Source organism: Oncorhynchus clarkii, chromosome 3 (assembly GCF_045791955.1).
Source record: "Oncorhynchus clarkii lewisi isolate Uvic-CL-2024 chromosome 3, UVic_Ocla_1.0, whole genome shotgun sequence".
Taxonomy (NCBI): Eukaryota; Metazoa; Chordata; class Actinopteri; order Salmoniformes; family Salmonidae; genus Oncorhynchus; species Oncorhynchus clarkii.
Window position 1 is genome coordinate 70893545 of NC_092149.1, and position 19296 is coordinate 70912840.

General features: G+C 43.6%; 1 protein-coding gene across 1 annotated transcript in view; it reads left to right on the top strand.

The window, feature by feature from the left end:
- Window positions 1-15250, top strand: part of LOC139403107 (ganglioside-induced differentiation-associated protein 2-like) — a 33417-nt gene extending 18167 nt beyond the window's left edge. Inside the window, exons 12-14 of the mRNA XM_071146822.1 lie at window positions 6035-6089; window positions 7176-7319; window positions 14120-15250. Of these exons, the coding sequence (XP_071002923.1) occupies window positions 6035-6089; window positions 7176-7319; window positions 14120-14161 (241 nt within the window). The 3' untranslated portion in view covers window positions 14162-15250. The remainder of the gene's footprint in view (window positions 1-6034; window positions 6090-7175; window positions 7320-14119) is intronic.
- Window positions 15251-19296: the final 4046 nt, after the last annotated feature.

Consider the following 19296-nt stretch of genomic DNA (forward strand, 5'->3'; position numbering starts at 1 on the left):
AAATGTTCATAAATGACCAGCATGGTCAAATAATAATAATCACAGGCAGAAGAGTTGAAACTGGAGCAGCAGCACAGCCAGGTGGACTGGGGACAGCAAGGAGTCATCATGTCAGATAGTCCTGAGGCATGGTCCTAGGGCTCAGGTCCTCTGAGAGAGAGAAAGAAAGAATTAGAGAGAGCATAATTCAATTCACACAGGACACCGGATAGGACAGGAGAAGTACTCCAGATATAACAAACTGACCCTAGCCCATAAACTACTGCAGCATAAATACTGGAGGCTTAGACAAGAGAGGTCAGGAGACACTGTGGCCCCATCCGATGACACCCCCGGACAGGGCCAAACAGGAAGGATATAACCCCACCTACTTTGCCAAAGCACAGCCCCCACACCACTAGAGGGATATCTTCAACCACCAACTTACCATCCTGAGACAAGGCCGAGTATAGCCCACAAAGATCTCCGCCACGGCACAACCCAATTGGGGGTGCCAACCCAGACAGGAAGATCACATCAGTGACTCAACCCACTCAAGTGACGCACCCCTCCTAGGGATGTTTACACCAATAATAACATGTTTGTTAGCTCTTGGCACCACTGACTTCTTTTCCCAAGCATTGTGATGTGCAAGCTGTGATCCCCATGAGAGAAACCTTGTGATTCCCATGAGAGAAACCTTGTGATTCCCATGAGAGAAACCTTGTGATCCCCATGAGAGAAACCTTGTGATCCCCATGAGAGAAACTTTGTGATCCCCATGAGAGAAACCTTGTGATTCCCGTGAGAGAAACCTTGTGATCCCCGTGAGAGAAACCTTGTGATCCCCATGAGAGAAACCTTGTGATCCCCATGAGAGAAACCTTGTGATCCCCATGAGAGAAACCTTGTCGGCCCCATGAGAGAATCCCTGCGGCCCCTGTAAGAGAATGCTCTAGACCAGGGTTTCCCAAACTTTGTCCTGGGGCCCCCCCTGAGTGCAAGTTTTGGTTTTGTCCTATCACTACACAGCTGATTGAAATAATCAAAGCTTGATGATGAGTTGGTCATTTGAATCAGCTGTGTAGTGTTAGGGCAAAAAACGAAATGTGCACCCAAATGTGCGCCCTAACACTACACAGCTGATTCAAATGACCAACTCATCATCAAGCTTTGATTATTTCAATCAGCCCCAGGACCGGGTTTGGGAAACCCTGGTCTAGACCAATAAAAAGGACTGACTACAATAGGAACTCTGTTTTGGTCATCTCTTTAGAGTTGGCTTTTGGACTTAGCAGAGATCTGTTTTGGAAATGACTATTCTTTCCCTAGGCCTAGACCCAAAAAGAGAACCTCAAGAACCTGTCTGGCAGGGGGATGAGGGAGTGAGAGGCTGTTCCACTATGGGGACAGATGGGTCAAACAAGGCCATAGTCTACCTTCCTGTGGTGTCTTTTAGGTCTCTCAGAACACTGAGGAAACTGGTTAAATGGTTATTTGCTTGGTGCGGGTTTCTCAAGTGCCCTATAAGCCCGTACTGGCTGTGGGTGGTTACCGTGTACTTCCAAAAGATGGGTCTGTTCCACATTATATGAAATGGGACTAAAACCATGTAATTACATGGTACTTTACATAGGCAGGTTTAGTGTATTGATATTGCAAGTACATCGGTGGTCCATGGTGTGGGAAAGGGTAGAGGGTTGTGTGTATGTGTTTCTGTGCTCTTGGATGGCTTTGCGGCATTTTTTGGGGGGGGTACCATGTGCCTTGGTCTGGGAGAACTGCTACATTTGGAGCAGTTTGTCTGTTTTGTAAAAATGCACTCTTTTCTTTCCGGACATATTTACATTTTTTATGTTGCTGTTTTTTTTTCTCAATACGCACAAATATAAGTACGTTAGAATAATAATGACAACTATGTAACATGCTAGCCAATAGTGATGTGTCAGTGAATTAATTCTGTAGTTCCGGGCAGCCTCCGAGAATAACATCAATTTATACGCTGATTCGGTGAGTGAGTTTATAAGGAAGCGCAAGTTGGGAACAAGTTCTCATTTACAATTGCGACCTGGCCAAGATAAAGCAAAGCAGTTCGACACGTACAACGACACAGAGTTACACATGGAGTAAAAAAAACATACAGTCAATAATACAGTAGAAACAAGTCTATATTCACAAGTTCTATCTTGTCTGAAAATGTTGTAGTTTGGGATGAAAATTTCTGAATTTTTGGTGGTCTTCCTAAGCCAGGATTCAGACACAACTAGAACATCCGGGTTGGCAGAGTGTGCTAAAGCTGTGAATAAAACAAACTTAGGGAAGAGGCTTCTAATGTTAACATGCATGAAACCAAGGCTATTACGGTTACAGAAGTCGTCAAAAGAGAGCGCCTGGGGAATAGGAGTGGAGCTAGGCACTGCAGGGCCTGGATTCACCTCTACATCGCCAGAGGAACAGAGGATGAGTAGGATAAGGGTACGGCTAAAAGCAATAAGAATTGGTCGTCTGGAACAGAGAGTAAAAGGAGGTTTCTGGGGGCGATAAAATAGCTTCAAGGTATAATGTACAGACAAAGGTATGGTAGGATGTGAATACAGTGGAGGTAAGCCTAAGTATTGAGTGATGATGAGAGAGATATTGTCTCTAGAAACATCATTGAAACCAGGAGATGTCATCGCATGTGGGGGTGGTGGAACGAATAGGTTGGATAAGGTATAGTGAGCAGGACTAGAGGCTCTACAGTGAAATAAGCCAATAAACACTAACCAGAACAGCAATGGACAAGGCATATTGACATTCAGGAGAGGCATGCTTAGTCGAGTGATCAAAAGGTTCCAGTGAGTAGTGAGGTTGGTTGGGGTCACGGCGATTTAGACAGCTAGCCGGACCATCGGTAGCAAGCTAGCATAGGATGGAGGTCTGTTATTAGCCACCTCGTGCGTTTCCGTCGGTAGGATTAGTGGGGTTCCGTGTGGTAGAGGGGATTAATCCAATTCGCAAAAAAAAAAACAATAGATATAGTTATAGAGGCCCAAGAAAAAATAAAATAAATAAATTGTCCGATAGGTCTATTCAGATAGCAGCCGATAAGACAGCTAACGGTTAGCGGACCGCAGATGGGCGTTCAGGTAACGCCGCGATGGAGGAGCCAGACGGATAACTCCCTCGGGTAGATAACGTCTGTAGTCCAGTTGTGAAGGCTCGGTGGGGCTCCGTGTTGGCAGTAAAACGGGTCCGGATAGGTGATTGTAGCCCAGGAGTGACTGATGGAACTCTTCAGCTGGCTAGCTCCGGAACAATTGATGTTTGCTCCGGAATCGACGAAAGCCGATAGTCACACGGATAGCAGCTAGCTAGCTGCGAGATCCAGGTATAAATGTCCAGAGTTAGCGGTTGAAATCCGGGGACATGGAGAGAAAAATAGGTCAGGTATGTTCCGTTCCGAGCCGCGCCGTACAAAACTGGCAATAGATTTTTCGTGGTTAGCTGAATACTAACGATTAGCCAGTAAAGAAGCTGTTGATTAGCTTCAGGCTAGCTTCTGGCTAGCTTCTGGATTAGCTTCTGGCTAGCTTCTGGCTAGCTTCTGGTTAGCTTCTGGTTAGCTTCTATGGAGGATTACAGATTTGAGGTAAATAGTACTTTCTTTTTTTTTAAAATATAAATTGGTGAGGCGGGTTGCAGGAGAGTGTTTTGAAGATGAGTTTATGGAAAATAAAAAATATTTATAAAAAGGTATGCGAAGAAAGTTGTAAATATATACGGGACAAGACGAGGACAAAAGACGTCTGAACTGCTATGCCATCTTGGAGCAATGGCATAGCAGTGAAGGACTACAAAAAGAAACCCAGCCATGTTACGGACACCGACGTCTTGCTTCCAGTCAAACTAAACACCTTCTTTGCCCGCTTTGAGGATAATACAGTGCCACCAACGCGGCCTGCTAGCAAGGACTGCGGGCCACCCCTCTCCTTCTCCGTGGCCGACGTAAGTAAGACGTGTTAACCCTCGCAAGGCTGCCGGCCCAGACGGCATTCCTAGCTGCGTCCTCCGAGCATGCGCAGACAGCTGGCTGGTGTGTTTACGGACAAATTCAATCTCTCCCTATCCCAGTCTGCTGTCCCCACATGCTTCAAGATGGCCACCATTGTTCCTGTACCCAAGAAGGCATTGCTAACTGAACTAAATGACTAAGTTTGCAGGTGACACAACAGCACTCACTTCTGTCACCATGAAGTGCTTTGAGAGACTAATCAAGGATCATATCACCTCCACCTTACCTGCCACCTGATGTTCATCGACTACAGGTCAGCATTCAACACCATAGTACCCTCCAAGCTCATTAAGCTTGAGGCCCTGGGTCTCAACCCCGCCCTGTGCAATTGGGTCCTGAACTTTCTTTTTTTTTTTTTTTTTTTTTTCTTTTTTTTTGAATTTTACCTCTTTCTCCCCAATTTCGTAGTATCCAATTGTTGTAGTAGCTACTATCTTGTCTCATCGCTACAACTCCCGTACAGGCTCGGGAGAGACGAAGGTTGAAAGTCATGCGTCCTCCGATACACAACCAACCAAGCCGCTGCTTCTTTAACACAGCGCACATCCAACCCGGAAGCCAGCCGCACCAATGCGCCGGAGGAAACACCGTGCACCTGGCCACCTTGGCTAGCGTACACTGCGCCCAGCCCGCCACAGGAGTCGCTGGTGCGCGATGAGACAAGGACACCCCTACCGACCAAGCCCTCCCTAACCCGGGCGACGCTAGGCCAATTGTGCGTCGCCCCACGGACCTCCCGGTCGCGGCCGGTTACGACAGAGCCTGGGCGCGAGGGTCCTGAACTTTCTGACTGGTGGCCCCCAGGTGGTGAAGGTCGGAAACATCACCTCCACTTCGCTGATCCTCAACACTGGGGCCCCACAAGGGTGCATGTTCAGCCCCCTCCTGTACTCCCTGTTCACCCATGACTGCATGGTCATGCACACCTCCAACTCAATCATCAAGTTTGCAGGTGACACAACAGTAGTGGGCTTGATTACCAACAACGACGACGAGACGGCCTACGGGGAGGAGGTGAGGGCACTCGGAGTGTGGTGTCAGGAAAACAACCTCTCGCTCCTCAATGTCAACAAAACAAAGGAGATGATCGTGTACTTCAGGAAACAGCAGAGGGAGCACTCCCCTGTCCACATCGACGGGACAGTAGTGGAGAAGGTGGAAAGTTTTAAGATCCTCGCCGACACATCACTGACAAACTGAAATGGTCCACCCACACAGACAGTGTGGTGAAGAAGGCGCAACAGCGCCTCTTCAATCTCAGGAGGCTAAAGAAATTTGGCTTGTCACCGAAAACACTCACAAACTTTTACAGAACCACAATCGAGAGCATCCTGTCGGGCTGTATCACCGCCTGGTACGGCAACTACCCCGCCTACAACCGTAAGGCTCTCCAGAGGGTAGTGAGGTCTGTACAACGCATCACCGTGGGCAAACTACCTGCCCTCCAGGACACCTACAGCAGTCAATGTCACAGGAAGGCCAAAAAGATTGAGGACAACAACCACCCGAACCACTGCCTGTTCACCACGCTACCATCCAGAATTAGAGGTCAGTACATGTGCATCAAAGCTGGGACCGAGAGACTGGAAAAACAGCTTCTGTCTCAAGACCATCAGACTGTTAAACAGCCATCACTAACACAGAGGGGCTGCTGCCTATATACAGACTTGAAATCATTGGCCACTATTGGCCACTATTGAATGGATCACGAGTCACTTTAATAATGCCACTTGAGTAATGCAAGATATGTAAACATTATTAATCTCATATGTATATACTGTATTCTATTGCATCTTGCCTATGCCCATCGGTCGTCGCTCATTCATATATTTATATGTTCATATTCTTACTCCATCCCTTTACTTAGATATTATTTCACTGTCGGAACTAGACGCACAAGCATTTTGCTACACTTGCATTAACATCTGCTAACCATGTGTATATGAAAAATTACATTTGATTTGATGTAGTTGATGTTTTTTGCTTTGTTTTATATTCTAGGTTTAAGAAGAACTTGAGGGCTTTCTACTTTGTACACCCCTCGTTTCGCTCCAAGGTAAAGTACAGTACCTCTCTTTTTCTGCTTCCCCAAACTCTGTTCTATGTATTTATACTACTGTGTGTAAAAGGCATTGCTGTAAAATTATTTACAGTGCATTTGGATTTTTTTTTACGTTACAGCCTTATTCTAAAATATATTAAATCATTTTTCCCTCATCAATCTACACACAATGCCCCATAATGACAAAGCAAAATAGGTTTTTAGACATTTTTGCTAATGTATAACAAGTCTAACTGAAATCACATTTGCTTAAGTATTCAGACTCTATATTCAGTAATTTGTTGAAGCACCGTTGGCAGTGATTACAGCCTCAAGTCTTTTTGGGTGTGACGCTACAAGCTTGGCACACCTGTATTTGGGGAGTTTCTCCCATTCTTCTCTGCTGATCCTCTCAAGCTCTGCCAGGTTTGATGGGGTGAGTCACTGCACAGTTATTTTCAGGTCTCCAGAGATGTTCGATCTGGTTCAAGTCCGGGCTTTGGCTGGGCCACTCAAGGACATTCAGAGACTTGTCCCGAAGTAACTCCTGCGTTGTATACAATGCAACAATCTCTTTGGCTGCTTTGACACCACTGTGTTTTTCAAGCTCTGTCTAGTTCACAACCTATTCTGACCTAGAACTGCAGGACTCCACACACACAGGTGCCCACAGCCCTTTAGGTGAGACAAGGCTCACAGTGTAGCAATATTATAACTGGTGCATTTTAAGGATCCATGATCTTAGAGGAGTTGTGTGTATGACTGATGGGGCTAGGTTTTGTGGTAAATGGGTTTAAATGATTTGGAATGGGAAGCAGAGCTACCAAAGAGCAGAGTGGAAGTTTATTGGCGATATTCAATCAAACCTAATAAGTGGATTTTAGGGAGATGTAAATTAGTTTCAATAAACTACCACAGGAATGTTTCAGCCAAAACGCATCCATGCTTGGTAAACAAACCAGTATTACAATTGAGCCTTTAGGGCAGGTTTCCCAATCCGGACACAGGACTAACAAAGACCACACACACACATTGTTGTTGCTATTTCCAGTATTACCAGTGTTTCCCGAATCTTATCATGTTAATTTCTCTGTGTGTCAGGTGTCCACCTGGTTCTTCACAAGATTCACTGTGTCAGGGATGAAAGAGAAAGTCCATCATGTAGAGACCCTCCAGCAGCTCTTCACCTGTATTCTGCCTGAACAGATAGACATCCCCCCCTTCATCCTGGAGTACGACGCACGGGTGAGGGCCTACAAACACCACTCTGTCTGTCTACTTTACTAGCCTTATTGACTTACATCTGCAGGGCTCCACGCACTCACTCTCTCTCTCACACACACACACACGTGGAAGCATTCAGAATTGTGGGTACGATGCATTCGGGAAAGTATTCAGACTACTTCACTTTTTCCACATTTTGTTACGTTACAGCCTTATTCTAAAATTAATTAATAACATTTTGGGCCTCATCAATCTACACACAATACCCCATAATGACAAAGCGAAATTAGGTTTTTAGAAATCTTTTAAAACACGACTTATTTATATAAGTATTCAGACACTCCATTATGAGACTCAACTTGTTTCTACAACTTGATTGGAGTCCACTTGTGGTAAGTTCAATTGATTGGACATGATTTGGAAAGGCTCACACCTGTCTATATAAGGTCCCACAGTTGATAGTGCATGTCAGAGCAAAAACCAAGCCATGAGGTCGACGGAATTGTCCATTGGCACAGATCCGGGGAAGGGTACCAAAACATTTCTGCAGCTTTGAAGGTCCCCAAGAACACAGTGGCTGCCATCATTCTTAAATGGAAAACGTTTGGAACCACCAAGACTGTAAGGTAACAAAATGTTTAATAAGTGAATGGGTCTGAATACCTTCCGAATGCACTGTATATTCCCACGTTGTATCAGATCCTAAGTGCTGCACTTGTGTGTTACGATTTAAAATGTAACTTATCTTCTTCAGACTGTTTTTGTCAGGTTTAAAAGACCCAATTGTCTGCAAAAAGAAACAGCAAACCGTTTTGCACATATTTTTGAGTAAAACCAAGACCTGTAAAGAACTACATGGTGATGGCAGTTTGGTCAATTTGTTGTAATGGGAGTGATCCATCACTGGAAATTCAACGGGAATTGTTATTTAGTTGAATGTTAATTTAATTATTTATCTTGGGTTATTCCAAGGTTACTGGTCACAGAATCACAAAAATGTCATTAAATGGTTTCTCAATGTAGGTTTTAGTTTCTTAAAAAAAGCAGTGAGTGTGGTTGATAAGCGATAGGAAGTTACTTTGGGCCTGATCACTAAAAATAGTCCCTGAAGAAACATGAGGTGGGAAACACGGCTCTTTGGGAATTACCATGGGGAACACTACAGTTGGTTAATTCTACTGCAGGAGTGAGAGGTAGAGCAACCAACAGTGAGACAATGAAGTACAGCACTATGACAAATGACCAAAAGGTCATGACTCTATGAGGAGGACCTCTCTTATACCTTATCTAATGCCAAAGTTTTAATGCATAAAGTGGGTTCCTCTAAACAGCACATTGTCAGGACTGTGATGTTGTAGTTGTTTATGTTGCTTAGGGGCATTCCAATGTGTTCTATATCCTTGACCTGAGTAATATGTATGCTATCATCTGGGCTGTTTTTACAATAGCCTGTAAACTGCATGCCCTTCGATAATATATTGTACTGTGTTTAAAATGAAGCCCTTACAACGACACTAAGTAGCTTGTTTATTTTGTCTTTCTCGCTATGTGGATATTGTTGTACCCATTGTTTTCCAGGTGTTTTATTGAGACACAATAATATGTATCCATATAAGATGTAAACACTTGACATTCCTGTTAGTATATTTACACAGGTCTGTGTGTTCTACTCAATTTGTCATCCAGAGTTATCAACCTTAATCAGATGGAAAGCAGAACTGAAAAGGAATGAGAGTAACACAATGGCTCTTATTTGATCTTGTGTTGACATAAGCCAGAGAGAGGGGAAACGATGCAATCATTCCTTTTCTTTTGTATTTTTTGGTTGTTTAATGTGTAAGCTAGAGTGCTTGATTATGCTGGTCTTTCTCTTGTCCTTGTTTTGCCTGGGTCGGTTGGGTTCGATTGTCCTTGTTTTGCCTGGGTCGGTTGGATTCGATTGTCCTTGTTTTGCCTGGGTCTGTGTTGGCTTATACACTGCTCAAAAAAATAAAGGGAACACTTAAACAACACAATGTAACTCCAAGTCAATCACACTTCTGTGAAATCAAACTGTCCACTTAGGAAGCAACACTGATTTACAATGAATGTCACATGCTGTTGTGCAAACGGAATAGACAACAGGTGGAAATTCTAGGCAATTAGCAAGACACCCCAATAAAGGAGTGGTTCTGCAGGTGGTGACCACAGACCACTTCTCAGTTCCTATGCTTCCTGGCTGATGTTTTGGTCACTTTTGAATGCTGGCGGTGCTTTCACTCTAGTGGTAGCATGAGACGGAGTCTACAACCAACACAAGTGGCTCAGGTAGTGCAGCTCATCCAGGATGGAACATCAATGCGAGCTGTGGCAAGAAGGTTTGCTGTGTCTGTCAGCGTAGTGTCCAGAGCATGGAGGTGCTACCAGGAGACAGGCCAGTACATCGGGAGACGTGGAGGAGGCCGTAGGAGGGCAACAACCCAGCAGCAGGACCGCTACCTCTGCCTTTGTGCAAGGAGGAGCAGGAGGAGCACTGCCAGAGCCCTGCAAAATTACCTCCAGCAGGCCACAAATGTGCATGTGTCTGCTCAAACGGTCAGAAACAGACTCCATGAGGGTGGTATGAGGGCCCGACGTCCACAGGTGGGGTTGTGCTTACAGCCCAACACCGTGCAGGACGTTTGGCATTTGCCAGAGAACACCAAGATTGGCAAATTCGCCACTGGCGCCCTGTGCTCTTCACAGATGAAAGCAGGTTCACACTGAGCACATGTGACAGAGTCTGGAGACGCCGTGGAGAACGTTCTGCTGCCTGCAACATCCTCCAGCATGACCGGTTTGGCGGTGGGTCAGTCATGGTGTGAGGTCCTAAAACCCCTTGTGAGACCATATGCTGGTGCGGTTGGCACTGGGTTCCTCCTAATGCAAGACCATGCTAGACCTCATGTGGCTGGAGTGTGTCAGCAGTTCCTGCAAGAGGAAGGCATTGATGCTATGGACTGGCCCGCCCGTTCCCCAGACCTGAATCCAATTGAGCACATCTGGGACATCATGTCTCGCTCCATCCACCAACGCCATGTTGCACCACAGACTGTCCAGGAGTTGGCGGATGCTTTAGTCCAGGTCTGGGAGGAGATCCCTCAGGAGACCATCCGCCACCTCATCAGGAGCATTCCCAGGCGTTGTAGGGAGGTCATACAGGCACGTGGAGGCCACACACACTACTGAGCCTCATTTTGACTTGTTTTAAGGACATTACATCAAAGTTGGATCAGCCTGTAGTGTGGTTTTCCACTTTAATTTTGAGTGTGACTCCAAATCCAGACCTCCATGGGTTGATAAATTTGATTTGCATTGATCATTTTTGTGTGATTCTGTTGTCAGCACATTCAACTATGTAAAGAAAAAAGTATTTAATACGAATATTTCATTCATTCAGATCTAGGATGTGTTATTTTAGTGTTCCCTTTATTTTTTTGAGCAGTGTATTTGATAGGAAATGTCTTTGAAGTGGAGGCTCCATTATGGATCTATCTGACTGTATTAGTTGAGTTGATGTTGCACTTCTTCTGGCTCTTAATGCTAACTATGGTAACTACCTCAGTCTCAACACCCTGACCTTGACTACCTGAAATGTTGTCCACTCACTAACCTGGCCTATGAGTGCATCAGTATCTGCGTTCAACTGCAGAGCAGCTGGCATTATCCCTTCAAGTGATCCAAGCATTGGTCCCATTTGGATTTAGCCACAAGGCTGTTGACAGAGTATTATTATTATTGTGCACCAGCCTGTTTACCACTTTCTAAAGGAGAAAAACAGGAACAGTGAGATGTCTACCGTTACAATAATGTACCAGAAAAACACTGCCATTAAATGACTTTATATCAGTGCAGGCTCCTCAGAGGAAGGGGAGGACCTAAAAATAGTGAAACATTAAAGTTATCCTTTTTAGGTAAAACTATACTGATTTATACAAAACATAAAGAACACCTGGTCTTTCCATAACATAGACTGACTAAGTGAATCCAGGTGAAAGCTATGTAAGGGATAGTCAACCAGGGGATATGCGTTCTATGGAAAACAATGAATGACGTGGAAGGTGTGTTCCAAGACACGCTAGAGTAGCATTATTTTCCAGAGAATGCATAGAGCCCCGAGTTGATTATCCCTTTTATACCATGGCTATAATTTAACACATTTGCCACTAGAAATGTGTTCAGCATCCACTGGAGTATCTAGCAAGTTTACTAGATGGCTACAGTAGTGGTAAACAAACAGACCAACTAGTTTAGCTAACCAAACCATCAGTCCTAGCTTGCCTTTATGAAAATGGAATTCAACAATGCCAAAAATATTTTCAAGTAGACTTTTGCTTTCGAAAGCAGCTACAATCTAGAACATGTAAGAATGAACTATAGCAATTGGATTCTACCACACAAATATATTGTGCGTTATAGGGAATTATACAATGGGTGGATCTAATCCTGAATGCTGATTTGGTTAAAACCCCATTCCAGCCAGTGTCTATTCCACAAGTTGCCACCGGTTAAATCTTTGATATTAAAATGGCCATTTACTCTTTCCCATCTGACTGCGCTGTCTCATCAAACCAGCCAGCCAATTTATAAAAAGCATCTAGATGTTATCTAACATTTCTTTTAGACTAACCTTTAGTTTTCAATAGCGGAGATTTGTATTAACTTTTTGTCTCTGACATTTGCAACATTGTTTCAACATTGAAATTCGATCTCCAGCTGTCCCATACTAATGAATGTGTCGGGACGAGACAGAGGTGTCAGAATTGTAGCGCTGCTGGGTTTTTCACGCACAACAGTTTCCTGTGTGTATCAAGAATGGTCCACTACCCAAAGGACACCCAGCCAACTTGACACAACTGTGGGAAGTATTGGAGTCAACATGGGTCAGCATCCCTGTGGAATGCTTTCGACACCTAGTGGAGTCCATGCCCTGACAAATTGTGGGTGTTCTGAGGGCAAGGGAGGGGTGGGGGGGTTATACTCGGTGTATATTCACATTACCAAATAACTGATTAAAACACACTGTTTTGAAAAGGTTTACAGTAGCCTAAACAGCACCCTCTAAGGTAGCACCATGGTGTAGCCGGAGGATTGCTATTTTCCTTCCAACATATCAGAGCTCTTGCAGTATGAACTAACGTCATGTCCATCCAATCAAAAGATCAGAGAATGAATCTAGTACTGAAAGCAACATTTACAGCTAGCTAGCACTGCAGTGCATAAAGTGTGGTGAGTAGTTGACTGAGGGAGAAAGACAATAGTTGAACAGTTTAACAATTCAGGCGAAGCAACAGAGGGAGAGCTAGCAATATTTTGTTGTATATTTTTGTCTTCTTAGTTTACATTTCACATACTTAGCTAATGTAGCTAATTTAGCCTACTCAACAACCTGACTCAGAGAGGAATATTTTTTATGGTAGCTAGCTGGCTAAGGCTATCCAACACCGCAACTCTTCCAAGTCAAGGTTCGCTTTCAGTTTTATTTATTGCCACCGGGGCCCGACTGTGTAACGGCTTGCTGTACACTGTACTGTGTGATTTGTACACATGTATTGGATAGTGGGTTTACTAATGTGTTAATTCCAGTTTGTTGACTTTAATGATAATATGGTGACAACGATGTAGGCTGTGTAGCGATTAACATTTATGGTATGAAGGTTTTGCTTGGAGAGGTTTTTGTGCCTGGTTACAGACAGCTGTTCTGTTGTGTACTGAAGTTCACAAGCGATGAGAGGAGGAGAGTGCATAGATGCGAGAAGGAATTATACAATGAGCAGAGTGAATGCTGTATGTGGCTGCTATGAAAGTGAACAGTGGGTGATCAGGGGTTTATTCATTCCGTTGATTCTGTTGGAAAATGTTTCTTAAATGGAAGCAAATGAAACGAGGAGGGACCTACCTGAATTTGTCCCAAAAAACTATTGTTTTGTTTGGACTAATGATTACACACCAGATCATAGATGCAGGCAAGAGTGTGCAAGGCGGTAGGGTAGCCTAGTGGTTAGAGCGTTGGACTAGTAACCGGAAGGTTGCAAGTTCAAACCCCCGAGCTGACAAGGTACAAATCTGTCGTTCTGCCCCTGAACAGGCATTAAACCCACTGTTCCTAGGCCGTCATTGAAAATAAGAATTTGTTCTTAACTGACTTGCCTAGTTAAATAAAGGTAAAATAAATTAAAAATAAATTGAATGTTTGTCACCTTGATTACTCCAGTTTGTCTCGATCTGTGCACCTATGTTATAAACTTTCATTTGTAGACTAGGTTGTAGCAACCTCATGATGGGTATAGGGCAAATTCAAGTATCATGCTGTAGCCTAAACCTATCGACGTTACTTTGAGATGGGTGAATGGAATATGAATGACAGTTATCCAATATGCTGTAATAGAAAAAAGGCCATGCTCATAAAAAAACGAATCCTCCCTAATGTTGAACGGCACCAACCGCCACTGGAATGGTTGTTTACTCCGTAGTCATTCCTATCCAGAGACATTTAGTTGGAATGTGCCAGTTGTATATTTTTTCAGGTTTGTGTTCTACTCAAAACTCCATTTGTTACTGCAGTTATCTAACTAAATCAGAGGCAAACCAGGCCTGCAAGTGGATGAGAGAATTATACTATGGCTCTTTAATATCTTTCCTTATGCTTTCATTGCCTTTTTTGGTAACATCTTTGGATTTTGCAGTCAAAATGCTTTCGGCTGACTACTGCACACACACAGTGCTGTGTGTAACCTGATTGAAAAACGTCTAACCTCAATGACAATACCCTGTTCTGTATGTGTTGTCCCTGTGTATTTTAGGTGAATGGGGCTTACCGCCCCGCCCACTCCTCCAGCCTATGAATGGACCAATCAGAACTCTGACTGAGATCAAAGGCCAAGGACTATTTTAGACTCACTTCATCTACAGTCACATAACTGGCTCCACTTCCTGGTTCTGACCAGCAGGAACTCTGTGGTTTAGCTCCTTTACCAGATTATAAGCCACCCAGGGCCTCAGTGGGCCTAGGTGGACTTTTGAGTTGATTTTGCTCTGCCTGGGACCTCACAAGGACAGTATGATGGACGATGACACTCTCTGAGAAGCCTGGATACTAATGAACCTAGGATTGTTTTTTATTAGCAGTGCGATACAATCAGATGACAGACAGACGAATGGGTTTCTCTGTGACGGAGCCTGTGTGAACTCGCCAACCTATCCCAGGACACACTGGTGGCCTGTCTTAAAATCCTGCCTGTGTGTATGAGAACGCGGAGAGACATCACTCATGTTTCAAATGTTTTATTTTTGCACAACTTCACCAAATGGTAGGTGGAAGGTTGTGTTCACAATCACAAGCTGCTTAATTGTGAAGTTGTTTTTAGGTGTCCCAGAACCTAGTGTCCACACTATCCCTTTCCATCTACTCTGTTTCTTATTTAACGCACACAGTTGAAATCATTTATCAAGTTTATGGAAACTAGAATGTGCCTCACATGAAACACAATGATTCCGTAAACATAATTATACTACATTCAAACCTACTGCTTTTTTCTGAATACCAAATCAACTTTGTGTTAGCCATGCAGTCAGATTCTTCATATGTATGTTAACTTGATTTCTCCTTTGTTATCTACTCTGTTTATATTGTGCTATTATTTCAATGTATACCAGCTTTGCGCTTCTGTCATTGAACGCACACGCTTTCCTGAGACATGTTAGTGAATAAAAGACTGTATTGAGAGCCACACATTGTATAGGCTATACAGTAGTTCATGGTTGACTATCAGCTGAAGTTAATCTTGTTTTAGTGGCCCATAGAGAAAGGATGTAGTCATCTGAGATTTGGGCTGTGTCTCGATACATTCTGTCTCAATACATTCTTTGCCAAGATGTAGAGTTTTTAATTTTCAGGTAAAGATGTGAAAATAAACATTGTGATTTCTGCTGTTCTTGTTGCATGTTTTTCTGTGAGGGGGGGGTGTGCTTTGGGAAATACACCCATACATTGTTTTTGTGCACTTTGATTGAACTGTTGTTGAGCCAGTTCCTTCTGATATAAAGCCAAGGGTCAGTTATGCCCCCCATGTCTCACCCTAACCTGTCAGCACAATAACTTCTCATTAATCGCAACAAGGAACATTAAAAATACATTGTCAAGATTTGTGTTCAGTGTAGGATTGTTGGGTCTAGTAATTCAGTTTGAGAACATGTATGAACATACTATACTTGAATAACTGTTAGTCATATATTGAAGTCCATGCTGAAAAATGTGCTGAAAAGTAAGTTCTATCAAACTGTGTTATGGAAAACTTCTGTGCTGGGGCCCCACAACCCTGTAAGAACGGGATAAATGGAGAGAGACGGTGACATATAAGCAGTGGCGGGATAAACAGCAGGTGTTTCACACAGAATCACTTTTTCTACCCTCTGTCTTCCACAGAAGAGAGCTGTCTCTTCCAGGAAGCTGTGACGTGGTCTCACTGATTTAAAACCTGTCCTCTCGCCTCTCACCCTGTCCTTCTACCTGTCCTCTCGCCTTCACCTGTCCTTCTACCTGCCCTCTCCATAACCCTCGATCCATCCTTCACCACATCCCTCCTTTATCATGTATCTTTTTTTATCCATTTATTAATCAAAGCCAAATTATAGCTTTGGATGGAGTCGAAGATGGAGAGAGGAAGGGAGGGATGGGATGATGAGAGAAGAGAGGGGGTAAATCCATTATCCACAGACCTCCCTCTGTGATCGAGGGATTAGTTGGCTACAATGGTGTGGTGGACACAGCGACACACACCTGGCCATCTTTCGCTCTGCTCTCCACAGTGGAGTGGGTTAGCGAGAGGTCAGGCAGCAGGATCTACAGTGTTACACTAACAGGGATTAAGAGACAGACACGCTCTTTTAGTTTCTGATTACAGAAAGTGTGTTCTGTTTATGGCTTTCAGTTGAACTGATTTTTGCCATACTGGAGGATGAAGCACGTCCTTTGGAGTGCTGCCCACTCCATTCTCTATGTAGCTGTTGATGACCACTGAGTAAAGGTCTTCAGACCCAATGGACGCGCTGTTATGTGGATGCAATCAGGATTGTCAATGATCACCATGTGCCTGAGTCCATTACATCTTACGATCTTTGATGTTGGATTTATACAGACTCCACTGAATAGACCAAACATGACTTCACAATGACCCCATATACACAATGTCCATATCAGTAATTACTTAGTTATACACGCTCAGGAGAATAGCCTTTGAACAGATCACCATCAAACCACAATTATGTAGTACACAGAGTGGATGGGACCTACAAGTGAACTTGGCCTTGATTGTAAAGCATGTAGTCAAAGACTCGCCATTGCACATTTCTGTCCATGAGCGCAGCCAAGAGTTACTCCTCTGAAATATTTGCACTGTTTCATGTTGGAGACACACACAAACACTGACTAATGTTACTTTAATGACCCATTCATCAAAGATTGTCTGCTATAGAAAGAAAGAGAGCCAGAGAGAGAGGAGAAATACCCAGTACAGAATCTACCCTTTTTGAATGGAATCTCATGGAATTGGCCTCTGGGAGCAACACAGCAAATGCCTACATAATTAATTCAATCTCCTAAAATAATTAGGCAACCGTATTGGTCAAGTCAACCAGTATTTAAAGAAATGACGTATGGCTGTGAGCTTATCTTTTAAAGCAGTACCAGGTTACTTTCAGAAGAACTTTGTCGTAGAGTAAAACAGAGAACACCTTAGCTAGTTGGCTACTGACGTTTTAGAAGACTGTCTCCTTGTCTGACAAACAGCGCTGTAGCTCTGACACTTTCCACCGCAGGGGCAAAAGGCCGACAAAGGCAGATGCAGTGGACATGCAAAACAACTGGAAAAACAGCAGATATGTCTAGCTTAAATTGATTCATTTGGATGGGTATTTTATTATTATGTTACGGGTGCGAATATGCTCTTAAGGATGTAACACACACAGTCAGTACAGGGTAAAGGACAGAAGAATATGAGGGTTGTCACAGTACCAAGAATTAAGCCTGCGTTATCTCACATCCACCATTAGGCCTGTTCTTTATTTTAGCATCACTCCATGGCTCTGGTTGATGCTGGAGAAATATGTTTGTCTGAGGCAGAGAAAGAGAAATAACAAATTTCTTATTTGCCTGGAAGAGCATCAAACGTGTTGATAGGAGCTTGTTTCAAACTCCTATCCAAGAGGTAATGGGAACAGGATGTTGGAGAATGAACAGTATGGTGGGCCACGCTCATATCCAACATCACATGCCCTCGCAGAGGGATATCGATAGACACACACGCACAGTCAAAAGTTTGGACACACCTACTCATTCAAGGGTTTTTCTTTATTTTTACTATTTTCTACATTGTAGAATAATAGTGAAGACATTAAAACTATCGTAATCACTCCTCTTTCACCCCAGCTGCCGAACTAACCCTGATTCAGATGACCATCCTACCCATGATAGATTACAGAGACATAATTTATAGATCAGCAGGTAAGGATACTCTCGAGCGGCTAGATGCTCTTTACCGTTTGGCCATCAGATTTGCCACCAATGCTCCTTATAGGACACATCACTGCACTCTATACTCCTCTGTAAACTGGTCATCTCTGTATACCCGTCACAAGACCCACTGGTTGATGCGTATTTATAAAACCCTCTTAGGCCTCACTCCCCCCTATCTGAGATATCTACTGCAGCCCTCATCCTCCACTTACAACACCCGTTCTGCCAGTCACATTCTGTTAAAGGTCCCCAAAGCGTACACATCACTGGGTAACTCGTCTTTTCAGTTCGCGGCAGCTAGCAACTGGAACGAGCTACAACAAACACTCAAACCTGACAGTTTTATCTCAATCTCTTCATTCAAAGACTCAGTCATGGATACTCTTACTGACAGTTGTGGCTGCTTTGCTTGATGTATTGTTGTCTCTACCTTGCCCTTTGTGCTGTTGTCTATGCCCAATAATGTTTGTACCATGTTTTGTGCTGCTACCACGTGTTGCTACCATGTTGTTGTCATGTTGTGTTGCTACCATGCTGTGTTGTCATGTGTTGTTGACTTAGCTCTGTCTTTATGTAGTGTTGTGTTGTCTCTCTTGTCGTTATGTGTGTTTTGTCCTATTTATTTTTTATTTTTTTAAATCCCAGCCCCTGTCCCCGCAGGAGGTCTTTTGCCTTTTGGTAGACCGTCATTGTAAATAAGAATTTGTTCTTAACTGACTTGCCGAGTTAAATAAAAATAAATAAATAATATATTTTAGATTCATTGAAGTAGCCACTCTTTGCCTTGATGACAGCTTTGCACACTCTTGGCATTCTCTCAACCAGCTTCACCTGAAATGCTTTTCCAACAGTTACCACATATGCTGAGCACTTGTTACTGCTGCTTTTCCTTCACTCTGTGGTCCAATTCATCCCAAACCATCTCAATAGGGTTGAGGTCGGGTGATTGTGGAAGCCAGGTCATCTGATGCAGCACTACATCACTCTCCTTCTTGGGTCATTGTCCTGTTGAAAAACAAACGATAGCTCCACGCAAACCAGATGGGAGAGCAGAATTCTGTGGTAGCCATGCTGGTTAAGCGTGCCTTAAATTCTAAATAAATCACCAGCCAAGCACCCCCACACCTCCTCCAGGCTTCACGGTGGGAACCACACATGCAGAGATCATCTGCTCACCTACTCTGCGTCCCACAAAGACATGGCGGTTGGAACCAAAAATCTCAAATTTGGACTCATCAGACCAAAATACAGATTTCCACCGGTCTAATGTCCATTGCTCGTGTTTCTTGGAACAAGCCAGTCTTCTTGTTGTTGGTGTCCTTTTAGTAGTGGGTTATTTGCAGCAATTCGACCATGAAGGTCTGATTCTGAACAGTTGATGTTGAGATGTTTCTGTTGCATTTATTTGGGCTGCAATCTGAGGTGCAGTTAATTTGCCAATTTGTAAGGCTGGTAACTTTAATGAAC